The sequence below is a fragment of the Dromiciops gliroides genome, chromosome 1 (genome assembly GCF_019393635.1).
Source record: "Dromiciops gliroides isolate mDroGli1 chromosome 1, mDroGli1.pri, whole genome shotgun sequence".
In the NCBI taxonomy this organism is placed as follows: Eukaryota; Metazoa; Chordata; class Mammalia; order Microbiotheria; family Microbiotheriidae; genus Dromiciops; species Dromiciops gliroides.
The window spans coordinates 157929528-157957508 of NC_057861.1; the positions used below are offsets into that span (position 1 = coordinate 157929528).

The 27981-nt window shown below is 37.4% G+C and overlaps 1 protein-coding gene across 1 annotated transcript; it reads left to right on the forward strand.

Moving 5' to 3' along the window:
• The first annotated feature begins 347 nt into the window (after nt 1-347).
• On the forward strand, nt 348-26322 carry RMDN1 (regulator of microtubule dynamics 1). Its single transcript, XM_043975395.1, has 10 exons — nt 348-649; nt 8366-8483; nt 14437-14524; nt 15998-16157; nt 16707-16796; nt 20597-20652; nt 22166-22253; nt 23448-23478; nt 24858-24991; nt 25736-26322. The coding sequence occupies exons 1-10, from the start codon at nt 521-523 to the stop codon at nt 25784-25786; spliced, it is 945 nt and encodes a 314-aa protein (XP_043831330.1). The 5' UTR covers nt 348-520; the 3' UTR covers nt 25787-26322.
• Nucleotides 26323-27981: the final 1659 nt, after the last annotated feature.

The following is a 27981-nucleotide window of genomic DNA, read 5'->3' on the forward strand; positions in this document are numbered from 1 at the left end:
TATGCTTCCCCTAAAAGACTGGTTATGTGGCAAGAGGAAATTCTTGCACGACCTGGAACGGAATCAGTTAGGGAGTCAATCGGCATTTATTAAACGCCTGCTATGTTCCATGAAGTCTTCTAAGCGCCGGGAATGCAAAGAAAAGCAAAAAAAATCCCCAAAAACTAAAACTAAAACTAAAAACCACCCAACATAATAATCATAATAATAAAATAGTCCCTGTTCGCAAGGCAAGCAACCACCCCCAAAAGACCACGTGCCGCCCAAAGCGCATGCGCCGAGCGCTAACGAGCGGGGGGGGGGGGGGCAGGGGGGGAGGGGTCGGGGTCTTCCCGGGAAGGTCTGGCCGACTTCTCTCGGTGGTTTGGGCGGAACGTCCAGAGCCCGATCGCTGTTTCCTCTCCCGGCACTTCCGAGGCGGGAGCCTTCCCCCAGTTCACTTTCCTTCGTCCCACTGAGGGGCGGGGCCAAGGCCTGGACTGATTAGTTCTCTGCTCGCTCTCTCGGCTCGGTCACAGCGATGGCGTTAGCGGTGCGACTGCGCGGACTTCTCCCCTCCATTCGCATGGGGCTCCCGGCCACGGCGAGAGCCGAGGCCGCGGGCTGCGGGCGGCGGGGCAGTCCCCGCTTTTGGCTAGGTGGCAGCGAGGTATTTCCGCCGCCTCCCCGGGGTGGGTGTCCGAGGTGCCGGCGGGGGTGGCTCGGTGTATCGGGTGCTGGGTAACAGGCAGGGACGGGGTGCGGGTGGGGGGCGGGGGCGGTCTGGAGGACCCGGGTTCAAGTTCCGCCCCGGACTCCGACGAGCCGTGTGACCCAGGGGGACAAGTCACTTAGCCTCTGTCGGCCTCATAGTAACAGCACCAAAGGCTGTTGTGAGGATCACATGAGATAACTTTGCAAACCTCAAAGCTCGATATCAGAGGGTTCGGTTTCGGGCCCCAGAGAGCCCAGGGAGCTCGTGGGCGTCCTCCGCTTTCCAAACCCGAAGAGCTCGAGTGCTTTCCGACTGTCATTAAATGCTGGGCTATTTTCACTTTCAGAGCTGCCCGATGCACTCTCAGTCTTTGGGGCCCCAACTCGTTTTCCCAGAGTTTTGAGTAGGGTTTGTCGGTTTGTTTGAGAGATGAAGCCAAAGAACAGAAAACAGGTCTTGTTGACTCTGCTTGCATCATCAGCTTTGGGTCACCATGAGGTTTCCTGGCCCAGCTCTGCCACTAAACTTGCCCAGGTGACTCAGTTAGCTCAGGTAGGATAGCAGGATATGCTGCCCTGGAATGGGAATTAGAGGCCCTGAGCTTGAAATCTGACCCTGGCTCTTCCTTACTGCCTCTGTGACTTTAGGCAAGTCACTTAACCACCTTGGGCTGAGGTTTCTTCACCTGTAAAATAAAGTCTCAGTCTCCCATTTTCTTAAACAAAAAACCATTAGCTTGTCTCTTCTCTTTAATTGCCATACTTTAAAAAAATAGTATTCACTTAGTCCAAACCTCTTATTTTACAAATGAGGAAACTGAGTTTACCTGATTTGCCCAAGGTCACAGTATTGGAACTAGGATTCAAACCTGGGTCCTCTGTCTCATGTCCATTTCTTTTCCTATCATATCACATTTCCGTGTCTTGGGCACTAATAACTTTCAAGTTGTTACAGCCTTTGTGTTGGAAATGAGGACTCTCAGGTCTTTATTCTTTAAGGTCTCTTCCTCACAATGCTACCATTCTGTGATCCTCAGTTATATGTTATATACCCCTCTCTTTTTTATATATTATAAATTATATACATTATGATTTATGTGTAATATATTTATTATATATTACTTTTCTTACTGGCTATTCACTTTCTGACCCCTTGTAACCTGGCTTCCATTGCCCACTACTATCATGCAGCTGTTCTTTCTAAAGTCACTAATGACCTTATCACCAAATCCAGTGTTCCCTTGGCAGACTTTGACACTATTGGCCAACCTCTTTTTTTAATTATTATTTTAAAATTTCTCCTACCGTGGCTTCTTCATGCTCTTATTTCCCCCTTTTTCTTTTTGTAAGGCAATTGGGGTTAAGTGACTTGCCCAGGGTCACACAGCTAGTAAGTGTTAAGTGTCTGAGGCTGGATTTGAACTCAGGTACTCCTGACTCCAGGGCCGGTGCTCTATCCACTGCACCATCTAGCTCCCCCTTCTTATTTCCCTTTTAACTTGGATCGTTTATTTTTATATTTTACTGGCTGGCTTCTCATCTTTTGACCTCTTAGACATGGACATCCAGCAAGCTTCTGTCCTTGGACAGTTCATTTCTTTCTCCACAGTTCTGCCCTTGACAATCTCATCTATTCCTACGTCTGGCTTCAGTTATCATCTCTATTCCTGTGACTCTCGCATCAGTTTCCAACCTCAAATCTCCCAAGAGTGCTAATAACTGTACTTCCAGCTGCCTCCTGGAATGTTCTGTGTTCTATACATATGAGGTTTTAGTCTTATTATATAGTCTTTAGTATTTAATTCCATTTTTATTCATTACTCAGTACAACTAAGGAGAGAATGTCCCACTGTGTCCTGCAAACCTAGTTCAGTTTTGCTGGTCATTCTCAACTCCTAACTCTCACAAGCCCCATATCCAGTCAGGTGTCAAGCCCTGTAGCTTCTCTCTTGAGCTCAGGACTCTTCTCCCACTCTGCTAGTTCACTTGGTGATTTCACTAATGAGATCACCAAGTTATCATGGTTCAGTTGTGCTGATGATTCTCAAATTGATTCATCCAGCCCTACCCTTCCTGCTTACTTCCAATCTCTTAATCTTAAACTGGATGTCCCATTGACATCTTAAATTCAACATGTCCAAAATGGAATTCACTATCTTTCCTATGTTATCTTCCCCTCTTCCTGACTTTCACTATTAAGGGTACCACCATCCTCCCAGTCACTGAGGCTTACAACCTAGAGTCATTCTGGACTCTTCATGCTCTCACCTCCTCATATCCAGTTCATTGCCATGGCCTTCATGAAGTCTCTTGTATACACCTCTATCTTTCCTTTGATAGTGCTACCACCTGGGCCTAGGCCCTTATGACCTTTAACCTGAACCGTTGCTGGTGTGTCAGCCTGCCACAGATCCCTCTCCACTTCAGTTCATCCTCTGTTCAGTGGTCAAAGTGATCATAAGCACTAATTGTGTGACCCTGGGCAAGTCACTTATCCCCCATTGCCACACAAAACCAAAACAAAACAAAGTGTTCATAAGTGCCTGTTTGACCATGTCACCTCATCTACTTAGTAAACTCCCTGACATCTCCAAGATCAAATATAGACTCTTTTGGCATTCAGAATCATGGATAATCCAGTCCCCTTCTACCTTTACAGTCTTCTTACACCTTACTCCCCTTCACACTTGATCAAGTGACACTGGCCTCTTAGCTGTTCCTCCCCAAGATATGCCATTTCCTGACATCCTTGCCTGGAATTCTCTCCCTCTCTGCCTCTTGGCCTCCCTGGCTTTCTTCAAGTCCCAGCTAAAATCCCACCTTCTACAGGAAGCCTTTTCTGAGTCCCTCTAATTGTAGCACGAAATTTATCATGAACCTGTCTTTTTTTTTTTTTTAGTGAGGCAATTGGGGTTAAGTGACTTGCCCAGGGTCACACAGCTAGTAAGTGATTTGAACTCAGATACTCCTGACTCCAGGGCCGGTGCTCTATCCACTGTGCCACCTAGCTGCTCCGAACCTGTCTTGTTTGTACATGGTTGTATGTATGTTGTCTCCCTCATTAGACTGAGGGGAAAGTAGGGACTCTTTTACCTTTCTTGTTATACTTACTGGTTAGTACAGTGCCCAGCACATAATAGGTTCTAATAAAGTCTTGTTTTCTGACTGACTAGAAGGGACATTTATGTCATTAGTTATTACCCTCATGTTAATATTACATAACATTTCTCCCTCTCTGCTTGTGTAATTGCCTATTCATGTATTTGTTCACCTTTGACATAGAAATTTCATGGGTAGAAGGTTCATCTTGGGTTTTCTGCACCCAACACCCCCCCCCCCCCATTCCTCTTCTGTTGTTCTTGTACAGTTGCTTTTCCATCTTTCATCTTATTTCATATTCCCAGTTGGTTTTGGTCCAGGTTCATTTCTTCTCTATAGTGCCCTTGTAATCAAACTTATCAAAAGCATGCAGTTCTCAGCAATCAGTATATAGTCATCTGTTTCATCTATTTCCCTTTGAAACTCCTTTTTGTGCTAGGTAACACAACACAGTCCCAGTCCCACTCTATTCAGTTCAGTAGATATTTATTTGTTGTTTATTTGTTTGTTTACTTATCTATTCATCTATCCATCCATTCATTCATTCATTCATTCATGGATGGTGGGGCAATGAGGGTTAAGTGACTTGCCCAGGGTCACATAGCTAGTAAGTGTCAAGTGTCTGAGGCCACATTTGAATTCAGGTCCTCTTCAATCCAGGGCTGGTGCTTTATCCACTGCACCACCTAGCTGCCTCCTCAGCAGATATTTATTAAAGTGTCTAGTTATATGTACTGTTAAATGTTTGCAAACACCACCCACCTCTACCACTTGTCCAAATAGTTGCCAGTCCTATTGATTTTGTAATGATTCCTTACAATTTATTCTAACAGCCACCTTTTGTCTTCTGCAAACTACTATAGTAGTTTCCTAACTGGTCTTCCTATCTCCCGTCTATCCCTCTAATCCAGTCTTCACAGTGCTGCCCAAGTAATCTTCCTACCTAGCTCAGGCCTTTTCCATCATATTTCATATTATTCCCCTTCTACCAATTACTCATTGTCACCTGTTTTCATCTTGTCCTATTCTGTCTCTGTGCCTTTGTTTAAGCCATATCATCTCTCCTTCCACCCAATGTCTGGAGTGTTTGAAGTTTACCAAGGCGTTTGGTGTCTCCATGAATAGTTCAAAGCATGCTCTCCATCCTCAAATTTCTTATATATACCTTTTTCCTGGACCTGTAACATAGTTATTTGTTTATATCTTCTGTTCTAAATTGGATCATCCATGATAATCTCAATGATATCTTGAGCTTTCTGAGTCCAATTACTTGCATTTTCATACTCTTACTAGAAATATGTGTATATCTCCTTTGGAATAATAGTTTCTTTACTAACTTGACACTGTCACTCAATTTTTGATAACCACAATAGTGATCAAATGACAATTCACTGTGTTAATTGAAAACCTCTATATTTGCCAACATGCAAAATTTAATGCTTACAAAACAATGAATTATTTTCATTATTCAATTCCAAGATGTTTTTCATACTGCTACTAAACATTACAATTGTGAACAATTCTTTATACTTTTTACTGAAGTCTAAGGAAGTTAAGTGACTGCCCAGTGGTATACTTCTTCTTGTAATATAGCTACCATTTTGCATGATTGATACCAGTGAAATTTTCTCATGTTTGTACTCCAAGCACCAAGTATTTATTTATTACTGGTAAACCATTATGAAAATAAATGAAATAGGGACAGCTAGGTGGTGCAGTGGATAGAGCACTGGCCCTAGATTCGGAAGGACCTGAGTTCAAATCTGGCCTCAGACACTTGACACATTAGCTGTGTGACCCTGGGCAAGTCACTTAACCGCAATTGCCAAACCAAAAAAAAAAATGAAATACCAAGTTTTATGTGAATGTATATTCATACATGATTATTTATGTTTATTAGGATATTTTCAGATCTATGGTTTTGATAGGTGTAGTTATTTTTTCTTAATATAAATCACAACTCCTTTATACTTTAGTAGATGGTCTTCATGAATTCTTGTCATGAAGAAAAACTCATCACCTGTTGATCAACTTCTTCATGATTAGTCTAAATTGATTGAGGCCTGTTTGAGGCCTGTATGCTAACACCTTGTAAAGTGTTAGGACCTTCCACACCTTGTTCTCTGCTAGCGTAGCTTATTGAAACCAGGGTCACATTCAGCAGAATGTCAGCTCCTTAAGGAAAGGGATTATCTGTTATATCTCTGTTCCCAGTGCTCAGCACAGTGTCTGGCACATAGTAGGTGCTTGGTAAATGCCCATTGATTAAATCTTAAGTGGAGAACATATACAACTGCTATTTTTACTAACTTACATTTATATAGCACCTTAAGGTTTACCCAGTGGTGTCCTCATATTTTCTATGACTTAAAGGCTCAATCCGATATAAGGTAAGGAGTGCCAGTGTTAATCTCTCCTTTTTACAGATGAGAAAACTGAGACTTAAGAGAATGTAAATGACTTGCCCGTGGAACAAACCTATTAAGTGTCAGAGTAAGGATTAAAATTAATTTTCCTAGCTCCTAAGTCCAGTATTCTTTCCACTACAGCTCAATTATATAACATAGATATATAATGTGTTGTTTAAATAATGTGTGTTTATATCATTATTATTACATAATTATGATAAATATGTTTTTATTATATGAGTACAATTAGTATGCAGTTATCCCTTCCACATCACAACTTTCCTTGTTGTGTTTTGATATAGGTTTTGATCATGGTGTCAGCATAAGGAATGGGAATTTTGGGGGCATTTTGTGGAGGCCACACATGATACACAAAGGCCAACAGATAACACAGAACGTTTAGAAACTCAGAAATGCATAAAATATATGTATAGTATTATATAATATCAACCCAAATTTTACAGTAAGGTACTGTAAACACCCAAAAAAAGAAAGACAAAACAAGGGAGTGCTGTACCACTAACCCCTGCGATGTGGAAAGGATAAATATGTTTTATATGTTGCTGTTCACTTGTTTCAGTCATGCCTAATTCTTTGTGACCCGATTTGGGTGTTTTTTTGTTTGTTTTGTGTTTTAGCCATTTCCTTCTCCAGCTCATTTTATGCCTGAGGAAACTGAAGCAAACAGGGTTAAGTGACTTGTCACGAGGCACACAGCTAATGTCCGAGGCCAGATTTTAAACTGAAGATGAGTCTTCCTAACTTACAGCCCAGCGCTCTATCTACTACACCACCCAGCAACCATGTATATACATATATACATACCTATACCCACATACATATACACCTACACACGCACACACACACATGTGCACATGTTCATCATAATGGAAAGAATAATGGACTTGGGAGCTAAGAACATGAATTTTAATCCTTACTCTGACATTTAATAGCTTTGTATTATGAGGAAGTTATTTCAAGTCTGTGTGTGTGTGTGTGTGTATGTGTGTGTGTGTGTGTGTGTGTGTTTGTTTGTGTAATTGGGGTTGGGGAAGTACTGCTATAACTCATAGCTACAACATGGAAAAGTGTGGACTTGAACCCTATATACAGTAGAAGACAAAATATAAACATTAATCTGAATACCATCTTGCTTATGGAAGAGGCACCAATTTGAAAAATTCTGGATTAGTTGGGTTTTTCTGATATAAGTTATTCAAATGCCTTTGCCTTATCATTTATTTTGAATCATGGCAGTTAATACTATAGTAAAGCAAAGTATGTAGTACCCTTCCTCTTCCCATCAGAGATATGGTAAACTTGTTTAAACCAGTTAACTAAATATTGGATTTTTTTTTTTAAACAAAAAATTTTTAGATATCTGGCTACCCCTAAGTGTATAACCACATAATTATTTGTTTGTTTGTTTCTTTATTATTCTATAAATATTTGCAGCACGGAGTGGCAGAAAGGGTAGTGGCTCTAGAGTCAGAGAACTTGGGTTCAAATTCCACTTCTGATGTTTATTCACTTATACTGTATGACCTTGGGCAAGTCACTTATCCTCCCTAGATTTCAATTTCCTCCTCTATATGATGCCCTATAGTCCATCCATAAAATAGACTTAGTATCTGAGTTGTCTTTCAGTTCCAAATTTATAATTCTGTGATCATGCTATTTTTTTTACTTGTGAATACTATTTCCACAGATCACAATTTCTGTTTATCTTAGAAAATAACTTTATGAATTGATCTCATACAAGATTACCCACAGCAGGTAGACATATTCACTAGAGTACATTAAATCTTGCTGTCTCCAAGAAGTGAAGAACATCTTGATTATAAATGTTACATTGCTATGAAATTTGACTTACTAAAGAATTTGTCAAAATAAGTAATTACTGGGGCAGCTAGGTGGCACAGTGGATAAAGCACCAGCCCTGGATTCAGGAGGACCTGAGTTCAAATCCGGCCTCAGACACTTGACACTTCCTAGCTGTGTGACCCTGGGCAAGTCACTTAACCCTCATTGCCCCACCCATTATCCTTAAGATGTGTTATTTAGGGGGGATGGAAGGAGACAGGAGAAAAATGATGTCATTTTTGTCAAGGATATCAAGTCACATTTTGTAGCAGTTTGATAACTGACAACATTTGTTTCCTTAGATTCTTGGAAATGCTGTAGTTTTCCACAGGGGCCTTATAATCTCAGCATTATCTTATGTGGGCTTTGAAACTTATCAACTAATTTCTCAATCTGCTGTGGTTCATGCTGAAGTCAATGGTAAGTGTTAGTTCAATATCTTAAAAGTGTATTATTGTGTTTTTAAAAATATATGCACATATATATATTTTGCCAAATAATATGTAGTAGAACAAGTATAATAGACACTGAACAAACATTTCTGTCAAAATTTGAGCTGCCTTTAATAATAAGTTAGGCATTTCAGGCAGTTACATGCCTATGCCTACGGTGATATAGAGTCCATATTACCAACTTTATATATTTTTTTCTTTTCTTTTTTTTTTTTTTTTTTGGTGAGGCAATTGGGGTTAAGTGACTTGCCCAGGGTCACACAGCTAGTAAGTGTTAAGTGTCTGAGGCTGGATTTGAACTCAGGTACTCCTGACTCCAGGGCCTGTGCTCTATCCACTGTGCCACCTAGTTGCCCCATATTTTTGTCTTTTTGATCTACTCAAGAAGGAAGAAAAAGAAGTATGATAACGTGGGCTTTGAACAGAGGGTAACAATTATAGGCAACCTATATAAATGTTTATTGAATTATAACAAACAAAAGTAATTAAAAAGTTTAAAAAAATCAAATAGGTTTTCATGTTTTGATGCAAAATAACCAATGTACAAACAAATCAGAGCCAATATATATTTAGACATAGCCATAATCAAATTTCATATATTAATGTATCTTATGATTTATTATTCATTCCCCTTACTTTTTGTCATTCATGAAACCCACTACCACAGGGTAGAGAAAGGAAGAATGAATTTTCCGCTAATCTATTAGTTTTGCAACGTAATCCTGTTAAAAGTTGTGGTAGTTAAGGAATTTGAGGATGCTAGCCAAAATGATTATCTTTGAATTCAGAGTCTCTTGCTGGATTACCATCTTTGACCCATCCCCTTGTGTGACTGTAACCTTGAGCCCTCTTCTGTGTATCCTCTCCCTTGAAGATCTCTCAGCTCCCATGGGTTCAGCTATTATCTCCATGCATATAACTCCCATGTATACATAGACAACATTTATCTTTCTCCTGAGGCCAACTCTTATATTACCAAGAAGCTGTTGTTCATTTCCAGCTGGTTGTCCCACAGACCTCAAATTCAGTGTGTCCAAAACAGAACTCACAGTTCTCCACCTAAACTCACTTCTGCTGACCTGCTTCTTTCTTTTTAGGCTACCACCACCCTTTTAGTCACCTAGGTTTTTAACCTTAGTCATCCTCAACTCTTCCTTCTGCTTCTGCCATGCCACTCAAACACTCAGTTGCTAAGACTTGTCAGTGGGAAAAAAGGGGTAATAGAGTCATAGATATTGAGATGTAAGACAGACCATATAACTGAACTTCATTTTACAAGTAAGAAAACTGAGGCCCAGAAAAGTGAAGAGATTGGGCCAAGACTATACAAGTAGAGTAAGCATCACAGGGATTTAAACTTGGATCCTCAGATTCAAGGGGCAGCTAGGTGGCACAGTGGATAAAGCACCAGCACTGGATTCAGGGGGATCTGAGTTCAAATTTGGCCTCAGACACTTGACACTTAGCTGTCTGACCTTGGGCAAGTCACTTAACCCTCATTGTCCTGCCAAAAAAAAGAAATAAAGAAAAAATTTAAAAAGCCATGCTTCTTTCTCTGTACTGCCTCCTTCTCCCATCCATCCCCCTTTCTACTTACACTACCCCAAATGAGGCATGTCTTAGCTCTTGGCTAGACTATTGCATAAGACCCCTACCTCCCCATTGGTCTTCCTCTTTTCAGTTTCTCCCCTTTAGTTTGTCTTCCACACAACTGACAAAGTGATATTTTGCAGTGTCTAGTGTGAAGTAGGTGCTTAAATGCTTGTTGATTAGTTGATATTCCTAAAGCACAGATCTGATTGGGGTTCTTTGTTGCTGCTTGCATAAAGATCCACTGAAGTACCAGAACAGTCTTGGCTACACCATCAAATCAATCTGGAATCTTTGGCAAATATTTAAAAATAATTATAATACATTTCTATAGTACTTGATGCTGTTTAAAAAGTATATGACGGGGGCAGCTAGGTGGCCTGGATTCAGAAGGACCTGAGTTCAAATCCGGCCTCAGACACTTAACACTTACTAGCTGTGCAACCCTGGGCAAGTCACTTAACCCCAATTGCCTCACTAAAAAAAAAAAAAGTATATGATGGGCAGCCAGGTGGCGCAGTGGATAAAGCACTGGCCCTGGATTCAGGAGGACCTGAGCTCAAATCCGGCCTCAGACACTTAACACTTCCTAGGCAAGTCACTTAACCCTCATTGCCCAGCCAAAAAAAGAAAAGAAAAAAGTATACGACACTGTCATAAGATATAGGCATTAGAGTTGTAAGGGTCCTTAGAGACCAATCAGGCAATCAGATATGTGTTTTGTGGCAGGGATTGTGCTCGGTGCTAGGGATAGACCGAAATGAAAGTCCCTGACCTCAAGGAACTTAAATTCTTTTAAGGAGAATGTAGACACTCACATGCACATAACAGATACAGAATAACTTGGGAGGGAAAGTGGTAACATCTGAGGGTATAAATAAAAGTTTCATATAGGAAAGACATGTCAGACACGACCCATGGGCCACATGTGGCCTACAGCATACCTGAGTGAGGCCAACACCAGATTAAAATGAAATTGGGAAATATTTAACAAAATAAATAAAAATACAACAAAACATAAGTAATGTTATACTTTAAAACTAAGTCATTATGTTGTTCCTAGGGATCCTTATGTATGAATTAATGGCCTGTTTCTGTTTGAGTTTGACCACCCTGACGTAGAAAGGGACACTAGTTGAGCTTTAAAAGAAGCCAGAGATTCTAAGGTGGACATGAGGAGGGGGAGCAGTACATGGGGATAGTTGTTATGTCATGAGTGGAGAAAGATCAGGAATGCCAGTTTTCCTGGGAGACAGAAAATATAATAAACTGAAAGAGAAGCTGCATCAAAAATATCATCATTTAGAGATCATTAACTCAAATCCCTTCCTTTTCATAAATTAGGAAACTAGGGCCCCAGAAGTTAAATGACTTGCCTTTGGGCACATATGTAAATTAATATCAGAGTTTTGTATTTGAACTCAGGTCCTTGGACTCTAAAAGCTGTGCCTTTTCCACTCTATCATACTATCTTCTTTAAATTTCATAGCAATCCTGGGAAGTAGCTGAGATAAGAATTTTATGTTCATTTTTACAGAAGAGGAAATTGAAACCTAAGGAGGTTAAAAGGTTCAACTAGTTCTTTATATGGTTAATAGAAAAACTAGTTTTATTTTTACAATTACTACATTAATTTTTTGTCTTTGTGACTCTATCCTTCTCAGACTGGAAATAATTGTATTGACAAAATGAATGGCTAGATAACCAAATAAACCATATTGAAAATTAAATGGGGGGCAGCTAGATAGCGTAGTGGATAGAGCACTGGCCCTGGATTCAGGAGGACCTGAGTTCAAATTTGGCCTCAGACACTTAATACTTACAACCTGTGTGACCCTGGGCAAGTCACTTAACTCCAATTGCCTCACCACCCCCTCCAAAAAAATTTAAATGGAAGGTTAATATATTTTTTAATGAATATGATATTTTTAAAAAGAAGCTTCCCTAATGACAAGCATAAAGATTTTTATATCTTTAAGAGATTTTGAAATATTTTATTGTAATATTTCTAAATACTTTGTTATTTCATAAAGTGAGTTGCAGTATCATTTATTTATAGATTTTAATTTTATATATTCTACAGCATTTTGAAAATCACTTGATATTTTACTCCAGTCTCCTTAAGCATATCTTGAATGTTTTGGAAATGATTCTGAGAGTTTAGGATACTAATTATTATTTAATTATCTTAATTTTCTTTAACAAAAAGTTTAATCATCCACATCTAACTTTCTATGAGATAATACTAACCATCAATTTTGATTGTTAAAGATAGAAGCTAAAATTGGTAATTGTGGATTATCTTAATTATTTTTCAAAACAAAATAATTCTATGAAATTTCACATTGTTAATATTTACTAATTTTACATTGCTCCCTATAGTCATTCTAAAGTAATTTACTCTAACACGTTCACTTTATAATTCCTAATCTTAATATCTTTTGGTAATTAGCATCTTACTTCATAATAATCTGCAAGCAATTCCTTATAAAAGGCAATTTCTTTCACTATCTCTTTTTTATGCTTGCTTACATCAATTTAAAGTGTTTAACATTTAAGATTAAATGTGGGGGTGGCTAGGTGGCTCAGTGGATAAAGCACCGGCCTTGGATTCAGGAGTACCTGAGTTCAAATCCGGCCTTAGACACTTGACTTACTAGCCCTGTGACCCTGGGCAAGTCACTTAACCCCCATTGCCCAGCAAAAAAAAAAAAAAAAAGATTAAATGTGAATCCAGTTGTTTAGGAATAAAGCTCAATTTAAATTAGTCACTGGGTGATTTTTGCCACTAGGTGGTGCCAAAAATTAACAGTGATTCTCACAACTTCCCACCCTGTGCCCGAATCTGCACAGCAGCTCTAACAAGTTATGTAGCCTCCGCTTGAACATTTATAGTGATAGGAAACTTAGTACTTTGCTTTCCATTTATTAAATAGATTTAATTATTATGCAGTTCTTTAAATGGACACCTGCTTCCATTATAGAATGTACCTAATTAATCATCTACCAGACAATTTTTGAAATATCTGAAGGCAACTGTTCTCTTTGCATACAGTAGACACTTAATACCTGTTTTTTTAATTTAATAGGTTTAATTAGCTTCGTTCAGTTACTTGGCTTTAACAGCTTTTTAAAGTGTTTCTTTTGATCATAATGGAATTGGATGATATAGTATGGTTTGAATGGTTTAGAAATTTACCATCTTGACTGCTAGAAAAACAACTTCAAACATATATCTTAGTAATTGTAGATCAGTGTCATCTTAGCCTGTAAAGGATGATAATACTGTTTTAAAAAACCATCTCAAAATCTTTATAGGTGAACTTTCATTTTTCTTGTGCATATGGCTTATTTTTAGCTTCATTTAGCTTAAATGAAAATGGTAAAGTTTCTATATAAACACTGTTTCTATGTAATATTAGACCATTAAAATATAGCTCAACACTAGATATGTAAGACAAGTAGCCTGAGCCCATGCTGTATTTTTATAGGATTAAGCACTGGCCCTGGATTCAGGAGGACCTGAGTTCAAATCCTGCCTCAGACACTTGACACTAGCTGTGTGACCCTGGGCAAGTCATTTAATCTTCATTGCTCTGCCAAAAAAAGAAAAAAAAAAAGACTCAAGGACCTAATGTGGCTTAAATAAAATATTTAAAAATATATATATAATTCCAAATTCTTTACATTCCCATGGTTTTTATATTCAGTTTATTTTGTCAATTCTTTATGTGTGTCTGCTTTTGCCCTTTTCTAAAATTCCCTGCCTTGGTTTTCTCTCTCACATACCAGCTGAATTTTTCATTACATACTAACTTTTTTTATTACATAGGTCATTTTATGTCATAGGTCAGGACTGTTTTCATTTCTCAGTCGTTTTCTTTTTTTGGATATTAGTCATGTTAACATGATGTTGGAAATCACTATTATTCTGGTATCATTCTGCATTTTATAACAGTGAGTCATCAACAACATGGTAATTATAAGAAATAGGAAAGTTCGAAGGTAGTGTGGGTTAGTTTTCATTATTGTTACTGATACTCATTGTGATTATTTTTAGATTACAACCATATATAATAATCAAGTTTATTAAGTTTTGGGGTTGTTTTATATACCTCTGTATCTCTATATCTGCATATGCCTATCTATACAGATATGGATATGGATATCTCTGTGTGGATATATATGTGGAGATCTATATATAGATACAGATATATGGATATATACATATATGTATGTGTATGTTTGCATTCTAATTAGATAGGATTGTTGGTGTCTTTAATTTGACTAAAATTCTATTGTTTCTCTCTCTTCCCTCACATGCTCTGAAGTTCAAGAAATCCTTGAAAAAGCAGACTACCTATATGGCAGTGGAGAAATAGAAAAGCTTTATCACTTGTTAGCTCAATATAAACAAAGGTATGCAATATATACTAGCCCAAGTTTTTTTGACTGATTTGTATCTTTTTCCACTGCTTGCCTTTTAAAACGTAATACCTTGTCTTTTGGAGAGTTTCTTAATGACTATTGTATCTTGTATTTCAAATCAGCGTTTTAAAAAATGTGTTTGGAAGCTTAATTCACAGTGTAGTATCTCTATCTTACGTAGGTAGAAAAAGCATGCTAAGTGATGGGAATACAAATAAAAGCAAAAAAGAAAACAAGTCCTTGCCTGCAGGGAGTTTACTTTATTCTAATAAGGGAATATACCTAAAAAGGGTCTGAAAAGGAGAGTTTGTATGAGGAAATCATCAAGGGAGTCTTGAACTGCTTCGGGTTTGAAGTGAGCATGGATGGTGAGAGTGCTTACTCATGTGGAGGTTGGCAAGCTAATCACCAGAGGAAGAGACCACTGAGGTGAGGGTGTTGCCATACTGGACAGAGGTAGAGAGGTCATTTAGGAAGTAATAGGCTAGTTCAAGTTTAAAGTGAGCATGGATGGTATAGGCATGTTCTCAAATAGAGGTTATCTTTGAAACAGTTATCTCTAGTTTTCAGAAGGTTAGTATTCTGTTATCTCTGCTTGTAAGGTGAAATATCATTTTTCTTATTCATCATACAAATTAATTTCACAAGTGTAAGGAGTACAGTGTTGTACAGTATATTTAGGAAAACAAATAGAAGAATATGTTTCTGGTTCCTTTTCTTTAAAAGTAAGTCTAATTTGCATTTGCTTGACATGAAGCTATTATTCCCTTAAAAGTAATTAATATTTACTTTAAATAAAGTTATTGTTCCTTCTGGAAGGTTTCGTCATCATCAACAAATAGTAGTATCCTGATTAATTAGATTATTTTCCTCAATAATAATAATGTCTGACCAATACTGGTATAAGAAGTTTATGCCAGAGTTCTTGAATTATACAAATACTACAACTAATGTAAAATATTTTTAAATAAATATTAATCTTATAAAGTATTGAACTAATAAGATTCTTTTCAAGAATCTAAAATTATCCTTCATTTTCTCAAGTTCTTTCACTTACAGTTTTCAGTTTATGAATTTATAGTCATTCCATAATAAAAAGTAATATTTTACCTAATATATTGCCCCTAGAAATTAAGCACTAGGTTAAGTCAAATATAGACTATTTCGTGATTAGGTTTATGGTAGATTTTATTGGGTTAACTTTTTGTAGACTATTGATTGGAATCACAAGTTTAATGAAATGTTTTCCAAAGATGTAAATTTAAAGGACAAATTACTTAAGGAAGTGCTTTGTGAATGCAGCTCTTACAACATTCTTCAAAACAGTTTTATAACAGTTGTTGCATGTTATTATACTGCTTCAGTCACTGAGCAGAGAGACAAAGAATTGATTTATGATAATGAACTCTAATCATAGAAGATAAATGAATATAAGTGAGGTTCCATAATATATTTCAAACCCAGTGAGGATGCAGAGTTGCTATGGCGTCTGGCACGGGCATCCCGAGATATATCTCAACTTAGCACTACCTCTGCGGAAGATAAGAAACGGCTGGTATATGAAGCTTTTGCCTATGCAAAAAAAGCACTTGAAAAAAATGAATCAAGTTTTGCAGCTCACAAGGTAAGATACTTAGAATATTATAATGTGTGAAAAATTTGAGAGAAAGTTTCTGGGTAATTAACAATTTTATTAATCATGACTAGTGAATAATTAATAAAAAGGATGGTCATTTGGTTTTCTGTCATAAACCAGAGGAATCATGGAGGCCTCTCAGTTCTTATATGCCTCTTACAAGAGTGCGAGTTCCTGACAGGAGGAAATCAAGTCTGAAGGGTTAACAATGAAAGAATGAATATTATCATGAGAGGTGGACATAGTCTAATGAGGGGCTAAATTCTATGAAACCAAAAGATAACTTCATCCAAAGTCCTTTTATTCAGAGCAAAATCTAAGAAAGTAACTCCTAACTAACCACAGCCGGGGATGGGCTGCTGTGATGTTATCAAAGCACGTAGTTCTAGAAATGACCAGAGAAGAAAGGATTCAATCTGGGAAGGACTCTGTCCTTGAAGCTCAGTGTTTTTTGAGGACTAAATTTGAGCCATTCTGTCAAACATAATATTTCTAAAGCTATACTTAACACTTGTTTTTTTCTCTTTTTCTTTGTAGTGGTATGCCATCTGTATCAGCGATGTTGGGGATTATGAGGGCATCAAGGTTAAAATTGGAAATGCCTTCCTTATCAAGGAACATTTTGAGGTATTGGTGAATTTTAATTGTTTGTTAATATAAAAAATTCATTGGATTTCTTTTCTTCATTTAATAATTGCATTGCTACCTCTGGTCCATATAATGTCATGAGCCATATGACTGTAGACTGGGCTGGAGTCCAGTGTGATGTTCTTGTTAAGTACTCGTGAACTGCCAGCTTTGGAATATGAAGCCACAAAACCCAATTTACCTCTGTCTGGGTAATATAACATATACGCACATATTTCCTGACTACACCCCCAGGTTGTTCGTACACCCTCACAAAGCCTCACACAGTGCTTGTTAGTTGATTTTTTTAAAAAGCATTTGTTGTATTGAAACAAAAATGCTATTTTAGAGGCTCTTCTCTAACAAGGTCTATATGGCAGAATCATCCAAGACACCCTGAAAGATGTAACAACAGACATAGAAATCTATTGTTATTCTCCAGTCATTAATATCAAGCAAAGCGTGAAATAAGGAGGTCTTTGATGTTTGACCTTTCTGGATGAGGTCTAACACAGTACAAGTCAAAGAGACATTCCTATAGTTAAATGAGTTCCTCCAGACACTCCTGCTGGTGGATGACATTGTATTCATTGCATTAAGCCTTGGAACATTTCAGAGCTTCCTAAGTAATAATCATAATGTCTAAAAACAGTTTGGGATAACTATTTCCACAGGAAAAACTAATGGACATAGCATGCTTCTTTTCTAGACTTTGAGATGCAATTCGATGGACAGCTTGTAGAGCTCATTCATCAGTGTACACACACATACACACACATCTTAGACAGACTTTAAAAATGGATAGTAAGCTACACTCATAATTAAATAGGAGAAAGAGAGCAGGCTGGATTACTTTTGTGAAATTGCTCAGTGCTTTTAATGATCCCATACTTCTCCTTTAAACACTGGTCAATCTTTTTTTTTTTTTTTTTTGGTGAGGCAATTGGGGTTAAGTGACTTGCCTAGGGTCACACAGCTAGTGAGTGTTAAGTGTCTGAGGCCAGATTTGAACTCAGGTCCTCCTGACACCAGGGCCAGTGCTCTATCCACTGCACCACCTAGCTGCCCCATGTCAATCTTATTAACTCCAGTTTTCTTCTTTGTGTTACTGTATGACTGCAAGTCATGGAACACTACAGTCCACAAAAAACCCTGATCTTGTGGCTCATCCAGAGGGGCAGTGATAAGGGTACGGGCAGGGTGTAAAACACAGCAAATGAAAAATTATACAGAAGTAATTAGAAAGATTTTATCTGAGAAATGGACAAAAAAAGACTACATTGCAAGAGTGTAGGACAACCATGGATAGCTTGTGTTCCCCAAAATGTCAGAGTAGAGAGAAGAAAACCTCACCCCCTACCCTGACCCTGGTGCATTGAATGGACTGGACTCCCTTTAGTGAATTTATGGGTGAATGAGTTCAACAGCCACACAGGATGGTAAGGTGTGAAAGGATTACAGTCTACATCATTGGGGGGAATAATTACATTAGGAACATCATAGATCAATTGGAACAAGAAGGCATGAAAGTACCAGTGATTTACCTCTTAATCTTAAATTGACTTCTATTGTTGTATTATTTTGCACATCTCGTTTTCTTTACTGGAGCCAAGGACCTTGGGGAAAAGGTCCATGTTTTATTCATCTTATATCCCTCCATAGGACCTTGAACAAAACTTTACCTATAATGGGTAAAAAATTAAATTCATAAAAATGAGAAGGAAGTATCAATGGGTTTCAGTATAACTAGAAGAGGGAGTGCCAAACAAAAGTCTGGCTCTATTAAAGTACCATTAGAGTATGTATACACATATAAGTCTTACTTTGGGAGATGAGGAACTCATACTCACATTATATACATATGCACATTTGTATGTATATGCCTATATGCATGTATGTGGAAAAGGAATGGACTCAGATAATAAATACATGCCTATATATGTGTGTGTACACACAAACATGTTTGCATATATACATATATGAGTGCATATAAATAGATGTACACATGTGCATATTTATACATATATTTCCCACTTCAAAAAGTATTCTCTACTATTCTCTTGGGCCCTGTATATCTAAATATTATTAGAATATGTTTTCTCTAAGACCCAGTTTTCTAATTCATAAAATGGATTAGAGTAGGAAGAGGTATGAGACAAAGAAACCAATCGGGAGCCTGTTGAAGTTAAAGAAAGGTGATAAGGCCCTGATCTAGGGCTATGGCTAAATTTGTCCTTTTAAAAGTGGTCTTGAGCAAATGAATTATATAAACAAGATTATGAAGAGAATATTTACCTTCTTAATAGAACAGACATACTATAAGTGTTTTAAAAATAGTTATTGTAAATAGTTTAATTGCCAGTTACTTTGCCTAAGTTTTCAATATATTAATTTTTCTTAACCATTTATTAAAACAGGTCTTCTAATTTAGCTTAGTTTTTGAGGTAAGCTAGTGTGCTGATAAAACATATATAGATATGTTTCTTTATTCACTTTACATTTATCATATTATGAATGTTATGTATATATTACTACATATGCACACACAAATGTATAGTATAATATATACTACATAGTAGATGTGTGTATATATAATATACATTGGAGCTGTTTGGTAGTGTAGTAGATAGAGCACTGGGCTTGGAATGAGGAAGACTCATCTTCATGAGGTCAAATCTGGCCTCAGACACTAGCAAGTCACTTAACCCCATTTGCCTCAGTTTCCTTATCTATAAAATGAGCTGGAGAAGGAAATGGCAAACCACTGCCAAATCTTTGCCAAGAAAACCCCAAATGGAGTCACAAAGAGTTGGACACAACTGAGAAGTAACTGAATAGCAGCATAATATATACATTATATATTATAGAATGTGTGATATAATATAAAATGAAATATGTGTGAGCGTGCTTGTTTCCTTTATTAAATGTAAGCTCTTGGGGCAGGTAGGTGGCGCAGTGGATAAAGCACCGGCCCTGGATTCAGGAGTACCTGAGTTCAAATCCACCCTCAGACACTTGACACTTACTAGCTGTGTGACCTTGGACAAGTCACTTAACCCCCATTGCCCCATAAAAAAAAAACTGTAAGCTCTTTTCAAGTAGGAATTATGTCATCTTTCTCTTTGTAACCCCATCAACTAGTACAGTGCCTGGCACAGATAAATACTCGTTTATTGTTTCATCTTTTCTTCTTTATCTCTGGCACCTAGCACAGTACCTTGCACATAAACAGGTGCTTAATAATTGTTTGTTGATTCAGCTTGAATTGTCACACAGCTAAGTTACAGAAATGGTATTCAAGCAGAATTCTGACTCTTTCCAGTGTGCTCTTTCACCTATAGCATGCTGCCTGATATCTCTATAAATTAATCTATGAGTTAAAAAAATTACTTTGCACTTCAAAAGGTTTTCTTGTGTTCTTACATTCTAACAGCAGAAAAGGTGATTACAGGCAAAGAGTGACAGCTAAAGACATAGAAGCTTCATCTACTAGACTGCTTGTGTTTATTATTTTACCTGGCTAGCCTCAGCCATCAGTTTCTGAGCTTCAAGTATGAAGGCATCCTCGAATGGTAGTTGTAGTCACTATTTCAGGTATACATTTAAATGGATATTGTCAATTCAATTTGAATTATCAATGAGGGAAAGTTTCACTTCTCAAAAAGGAACTGAATTATAAGTTCTTTTTTTGATAGTTTTTAATTATGTACTTTTTCTGGCTTACTAGACAAAATTTATAAATAAAAATAACAGGTATTTGGAAATAAATTTTGATTGATATTATTCTTGTTTCTTCCTAGAGAGCAATTGAACTGAATCCTAAAGATGCCACTTCAATTCACCTTATTGGTGTTTGGTAAGTTTTTTTATTTAAAGAAACTTTTTTTTGTGTATATTTTGTAAGCAGATTCCCTATTCTGAAGCACATCGAGCATAATTTGAAAATGCTTTTTATAAAAATGATACAGTATATTCAGGTTACTTCCTAGAGAAATATCATTAAGAAATACTAAGCTTGGTTAAAAAATCATGTGGTTTCTTCCTGTCTTCTCCAGCAAATTGGCTCCACAGTCATTCTTCCTCTTCTCTAATCTTGGGTTTCTTCCTTTCCACTGGTTCCTTCCCTATAAGCAAGGCTTGATTCTCCCTAACCTTAAGAAATCCTCAATATAGCCTCCCATTCTCTTTAAGCATTCTCATCTTTTTCACAGCCAAACTCCAAAAATATTTGTCTTCATTTGTTGCCTTCATTTGGTTTCTTACTCACTTCTCAGCCCTTGGCAGTCTGTTTTCTGACCTTGTTCATCTCTGAATTGCCAAATCTGATGACATTTTTCTCACTTCTCATACTTCTTGACCTCTCTTCCTGGATACCATCTCCTCTGGATTTTTGTGACATTGATCTCTTTGGTTCTACTACCTGGTTGACCACCAATTTCTCAGTCTCTTTTGCTGCTTCATCATCTATTTCATGCTCCTTTACTGTGAATGTTTTCCCAAAGCACAGTTCTGAGCTCCCTTTTCTCTCTACACTCTCACCTGGTAACCTCATCGGTTTGCATGGGTTTACTTAGCTCTGTGCAAATTATTCTCAGATTTATACACCCAACTTCCATATCCATCCTGAACTTAGCCCCACACTGCCATCTGAACATTTATGTTAAGGGTATACCATCATCTTTCCAGTCCCTCATACTCATCACCTCCATGTTATCTTCGACCCCTTACTCTCACTCACACAACATATCTAATGATTTTCTATATGTCAATCTTTTGTCGACAACATTATTGTTTATCTTATCTATTTCCTTGCAAAAACAGGGATGATCATCATCATCTCTACAAAGTTGTTTCCAACTTCACCACTTGGTTAATTTTTAGTATTTTCTTCTAAAGATTTCATATCCTTCTCCCACAATTCACAAAAAGGGTAAAGACTGGACACCATCCTTTATTTCTTATGATGAAAGAGCAGAAGGACCACATAGGTGTATTTTGGTCCATTGCTGAATTTGCTTGATAACTTTTGCCATCAGCATCAGTGTTAACTTAGCAGGTGTGTGTGAAAAATAATAAAAGATGCTTACAAATCACTTAATGATTGAGGGGGAAAAAATGTGAGTTTATACCATACAACCTTTAAGATACATTCGATTTTGGGTCAGAGTAGTTTGGTTACTTTTTTTTTTTTTTTTGGTGAGGCAGTTGGGGTTAAGTGACTTGCCTGGAATCACACAGTTAGTAAGTGTCAAGTGTCTGAGGCCGGATTTGAACTCAGGCCCTCCTGAATCCAGGGTGGGTGCTTTATCCATTGTTCCACCTAGCTGCCCCAGTTTGGTTACTTTTTGATGTTATTTTTTCCCCTCTAGGTGTTACTCGTTTGCTGAATTGCCTTGGTATCAAAGAAATATTGCTAAAGTATTGTTTGCAACTCCTCCCACTTCCACATATGAAGAGGTGATGTAATGTCTTTTGTTCAGTTGATTTATTATGGAATTCTTAGCTGTATCGTTATTCTAAAGTAAACACAGATCACAGAATCATAAAGTCTCATTGGAAGGGGCATCAGAGACCACCTAGTTAGTCATACCTGAAAAAGGATTCTCACTACACCATACTCAGATACAGGTAGAGGTAGCTACAGGATCAGGCACCATTTGGCAGCTCCATTGCTCATTACATAGTTCTAGGTTGTTGTTCCAGGGTGGAGAGGAATGGTTGCATTTTTAAGGGAGCAGAGGCCCTACCTGGTTAAGGGCCAAGAGCATAGAGTAGGAGGGCAGTGACAAGAACTCTCCCTAGATGACACTACCTTGGAAGCACTGAAAACTTACAGACCCTCAGACTTAATTGTGAAAGTAGCTGGACATAAAAATTAGAAGATCAGGCCAGACATCCTCCCACTCCTGAGATGAGCAGAGCCCAACTCTAACATAAAGTCCAAAATTAAGAAATAGGCTAGAAAAATGAGCAAATAACTAAAAAAATAACATGATCATAAAAAACTACTGTAGCAACAGGGAGGCTCAAAATGCAAACTTGGAAGAAGACAATGACTTGCAAACATTTACAAGCAACTCCAAGAAAAATGCAGACTGGACATAAGCCCAACAAGAATTCCTAGTTATGTTTAGGCAAGATTTTTTTTTTAAAAGAAAAAAAAATCTTTTTAAATCAAGTAAAAGAGTGCTAGAGGGAAAATGGCAAAAGAAATGAGAGCAATGCAAGAAAATTATGAAGAGAGAATAAACCAGATCTACCACAGCAACAGTATTATATGATATAAAATGTTATCACTTCCAGACAAAGAACTGATGTTCTCAGACTGCAAATTGAAGCAATTTTCCCTTTCTTTATTTTTCATATCTCCCCACTTCCAAACATGGTTATTGCAGAAATATATTTTGTATGACTTCATATTATAATGGTGTCATATTTCTTGTCTTCTCAATGGGTGAAAGAGGGACAGGAGAGAGGAAGAAAAGAGAATTTGGAACTGAAAATAAAAATATGGAGAAGTCCATTCTAAAAAGAAAAGTTGGACTATAAGACTGCTGTAAGAATAGAGACAGATTTTTAATGAAGAGTTACTTAAAAAAAAACTTTATTTAAAATATTTTTCTCCTTAAACATATTTTTTTCCTCTAACAGGCTCTAAAATACTTTCAAATGGCAGAACAAGGTAACATTTTTGGTCAAATATATGTATACACACATGTACATATGTTAGTACTTAATACATTTTTAAAATTATGAAAATATGCAAAATTATATGTGGTGATTTCCTTAAAAATTCATTCACCATATTTGATTCATTTCACTAATTTTTTTTTCATTCAAAATGTTTTATGGTTTCAAAGTTAAACTTAGAGAATAGCCTGAACAGAAAACATGCTTCTGTTGAATTAACAGCCAAGAATTTTGAAGCTGGAAGGTACTTTAAACATCATCACTTCTAATTTTTCATTTTACAAATGAGGAAACAAAGGTGCAAATGTCCTTCCTTATGTAAGTCAGATACTGAGTTGATACCAGAACCAGGTCTTCTGGCATCCTGGCTGTTGCTTTTCCCACTCAAACAATGCTAATTTCTTTTTGAAAGACAAGTATTAAAAAACTTTATTTTAAAAAACCTAAGTATTTATTAAAAGCCTACTGTCATCAAGACATTATGTTAGTTATTAAACAGTCTCTACCCTCAAGGAGATTATGTTATACTGTAAAAAGAATGAAGAGAATTAGCTGTAAAATTATGACAGACTTCAACCTAGGCATTATCCTCATGAGTCTAGTTTAAAGGAGGGACTCATTGTTAAGAGGATTATATGGCAGCACAGAGGTTGAAATTAGTAAATTGTATATGTGAAAAAGAACTCAGGGTTCCAGTGAGTAGCCTTAGGACCTTCAGCATGAGTTCCAAGTCAAGAAATAATAAAGTTAACAAGAGTAGGCAGCTGATGTACATCACAGCTAGTGTTAGCTACTGGGAAGGACAATGGCCTGAGAACCAGTAAACCTTGTTCTAGCTTCAGCTTTGTCACAAACTGGCCGTCTGCATCCTTAAACCCATCACTTAACCTCCTAACGCTTTTGTTGCCTAGTTTCTGCTTCTTTGAACTTATATAATCTTTCCTTTCTGACCACTTCAGCAACTAAAATGATGTCTGTAACATTTACCCTGAAAAGACATTCAGTTCACAACAGAAAAATGAGAGAGCGTGAAGTAATAAAATTCCTCTCTGGTCACACTCAGAACCACTTGGGTTTCAGTAGTGGTCATCGGAGGACTAGGAGGAGCTTAGAGTTAGTTTGGTGTGTTTCATATTGTATTGTCTCATTTGGTCACAACATTTCTAACACAACTGATGTGGATGTTTCGGAATTTTCCCAGAAATGCATTTGATGTGAACAATTAAAAAAAAAACTACAGTAGTATGCTCCTTGCACACGAAAGTCATTAACCTGTTCATGAAATTTAGACAGAAAATCACAGCCTTTACAAATCAAAACAGTGTAACTGCTACCAAACTGAGATGACTGTCTTCTTTCTTCTGTGTTCAGTGCATCCAAACTTTTACAGCAAAAATTTGCTTTTCTTGGGAAAGACTTATCTGAAGTTAAAAAACAAAAAGCTTGCTGCCTTCTGGTTATTGAAAGCCAAGGACTACCCAGCTCACACAGAGGAGGACAAGCAGGTAAAAAGCTAAAGAGCTGATTTTGGAAGAAGGAAAAATGTAGAACATGAATAATAGGTTAGCCCTAATTACACATCGGGTATTAAGAAACTTAATTAGAACAGAGTCTTGTCCTTTCTTAAAATCATAAATCTGGTTAAGTGCCAGCAGTAGTCATTTCACAAATTATATTTAATGGCCTTTTACACTGGTTTCTGTCTGAAAAATCCTTAGTTGTTATGATTGAACATATCTTAACAAAAAAAGCATTACTTAATATAGTATAGGATAATTTTACTATTTAGCATGCTACTGTACTAAACTAAGGGAATAGCTAATAGTGTAAATGAGGTGTTGTAGTCATGTACTACCATATAAAATTTAAAGTTTTTTGAAGAAGTTGTATTTAATCATTGCCAGGAAACAGAATTTAAAAAATAGATTCTGTTAGCATGGAAACTTTTGGAATATACTGACCATTGTTGTAAATTTAATTATTTTTTACCAGTTATTTGTGAAAGAGTTAAAAGAGGCAGGGCATAATAGAGTGGATGGATTTGAATTTAAAGTGAAGATTGAGGTTCACACATTAGTTGTGGGACTGTAGACAGTCTTTCTGAGTCCAAGAAAATCCAGCACAAACCAGTTGTAATCTGTTTTGGTATAAGGAGCTCCCCTACGAAGGAATCATAGGTACTTGATATATTTGTGAAAGAACAGTGTTGGGCTCAGAACATTGAGTTGTATTGCTGTTCCTCGTTTTAGGTACAAAAAGAAGCTGCCCAGCTGCTTAAATCTGTTGGTGAGAAGAATTGAGAACTTGACTCTGAATAAAGCAGCACATGGAAGATTTCTAATAAATGTCTTTTAATTGAATTAATTGTCTCACATCCAGCCCAGCTAACTATCAGTAACTGATGAGCAAGGCAGGTGTTAGGCATTTCAGCTTCAGTCTTGACAAGAAAATCAACCCTTGATAACGGGAAAGGTAACCTGTATGGAATGGTACTGAGACAGAATAGAAGTGCTTACTGTCCAAGTAATGGTTTTTCAGTGGAAATTCCATCCATAATCATTTAGGGGCACGTGTGAGAAGTGCTATATAAGAAACAACTTGAGATACAATCAGTTAACCAAAAAAGATCTGGAAAATAATCATCAATAATCATTTATTAAATGCCTACTGCATGCCAGGCACTGTGCTAAGCACTGATTGCAGCTAAAGTGGTGCTTTTGATTCACAAGACTTTTGTCAACAAATACTAACTAGTGCTGACAATTCTAGTTGTCTTCCATTTTAAGTATATAATCTTAATTGTGTAACTATTAAATATTGTTCATTAATAAATCAAGTTTCATTGGCTAAGATTGAATTCTTGTTAAGCATTGACTAGAATTATATTTTAATTCAGTTGCTGTTCTTTTCCTGTGCAAACTACAGGAGAGATTAAAAGACTTTAGTTACTGCCCTAGGTGGAGGAAGGGGAAAGATAATTAAACTTGGTATAAACCTGAACTGCTTTGTCAAATTCCAGACAGGCATCTTGGCCAATTATCTTTTGATATTTTGAAGCTTCACAACATAGCTGCCCCTTCTTTTTATGAAATATGGATCACTGGTAATCATGACTAGAAACCAGAGCTCTTAATTCTCCAGTAGCTTAGTGATCTTTTAACCACTTCAACAGTTATTAGGAACCTACTATGTGCACACTACTCTAGTTAGTACTAGGATAAATAAAAAGGTAAGCAGTGGTACTGTCCTCATATACAGTTATCCCTTCCACGTTGAGACTGTCCCTATCTCAGTTCTGATATATCACGGGTCAGCATAAGAGATTAAATGGGGAAGGGATAACTGTAGGTTGTTGGGTACACATATACCTTCATCCTTTGCTAATTGTAATACACATGACTACATACATGCCTTTGTTGTAGTCATTTTCAGTCGTGTCCACCTCTTTGTGACCCCATTTGGGCTCTTACTGGCAAAAATACTGGAGCTGTTTGCCATTTCCTTCTCCAGGTCATTTTACAGCTGAAGAAACTGAGGCAAACATGGTTAAGTTACTTGCCCAGGGTTACACAGCATTTGAAACCAGATTTGAACATATGAGGTCAGATTTGAGCTCAGGAAGATGAGTCTTCCTCACTCCAGGTCCAGCATTTTATTCACTGTGCCACCTAGCTGCCCACATGCATGCCTTGGAGAAGCAGAAAACAATGTTAAATGAGATCAAGAGGGGAAAAGATTAGAAGTGGAGACAAAGGAAGCAAAAATAGGGCTTTCTCATAGTGGAAGGAGCATAAGCAAAGGCATGGGGATGGAAATAGGTTTATTCAACAAGTACTACTATGTGCAAAAGATTGTGTAGGAACTAGGAGAAACACAGAGGCTCCCCTCGTAGAGCTAACACTTGAGTAGTGTGACGAGCACCACGCACAGGTAGAATACTTATTAGATAAGTGCATTCGAGAACTACAGAACAGTGATATGTGAGGGCCTAGAGGGATAGTTATTAAATGGAGGATCAGAGAAGGGTATGGGAAGGTGGGTGTTTCCCTGCCCCACCTGCCAAAGGATAGGCAAGAATACAGAAGACAAAACATTCTAGGCATGGATTGGTGCTTATGCAAAACAACAGGCCCAGGAAATAATGGGGAAATATTATAGTTTGGCTAGAGCACTAAGTGGAGGAGGATAAAAAAAGAAGACTGGAAATTTGGGGTGACAACAGATTATGAAGGCATTTGAATGTGAAGAGTCATAACGTTTTTGGATAAATTTGTAGTGTACCACTGTTTGTGACCCATTTGGGGCTTTCTTCTATTTTTTTTGTTTTGTGGGGCAATGAGGGTTAAATGCCTTGCCTAGGATCACATAGCTAGTAAATGCCTGGGACTGGACTTGAACTTTGGTCCTCCTGACTCCAGGGCCAGCACTCTATTGTGTCACCTTGCTACCCCTGTCTTAACTTGAGGCAGTAAAGAGCCATGAAAGACTCAAATAG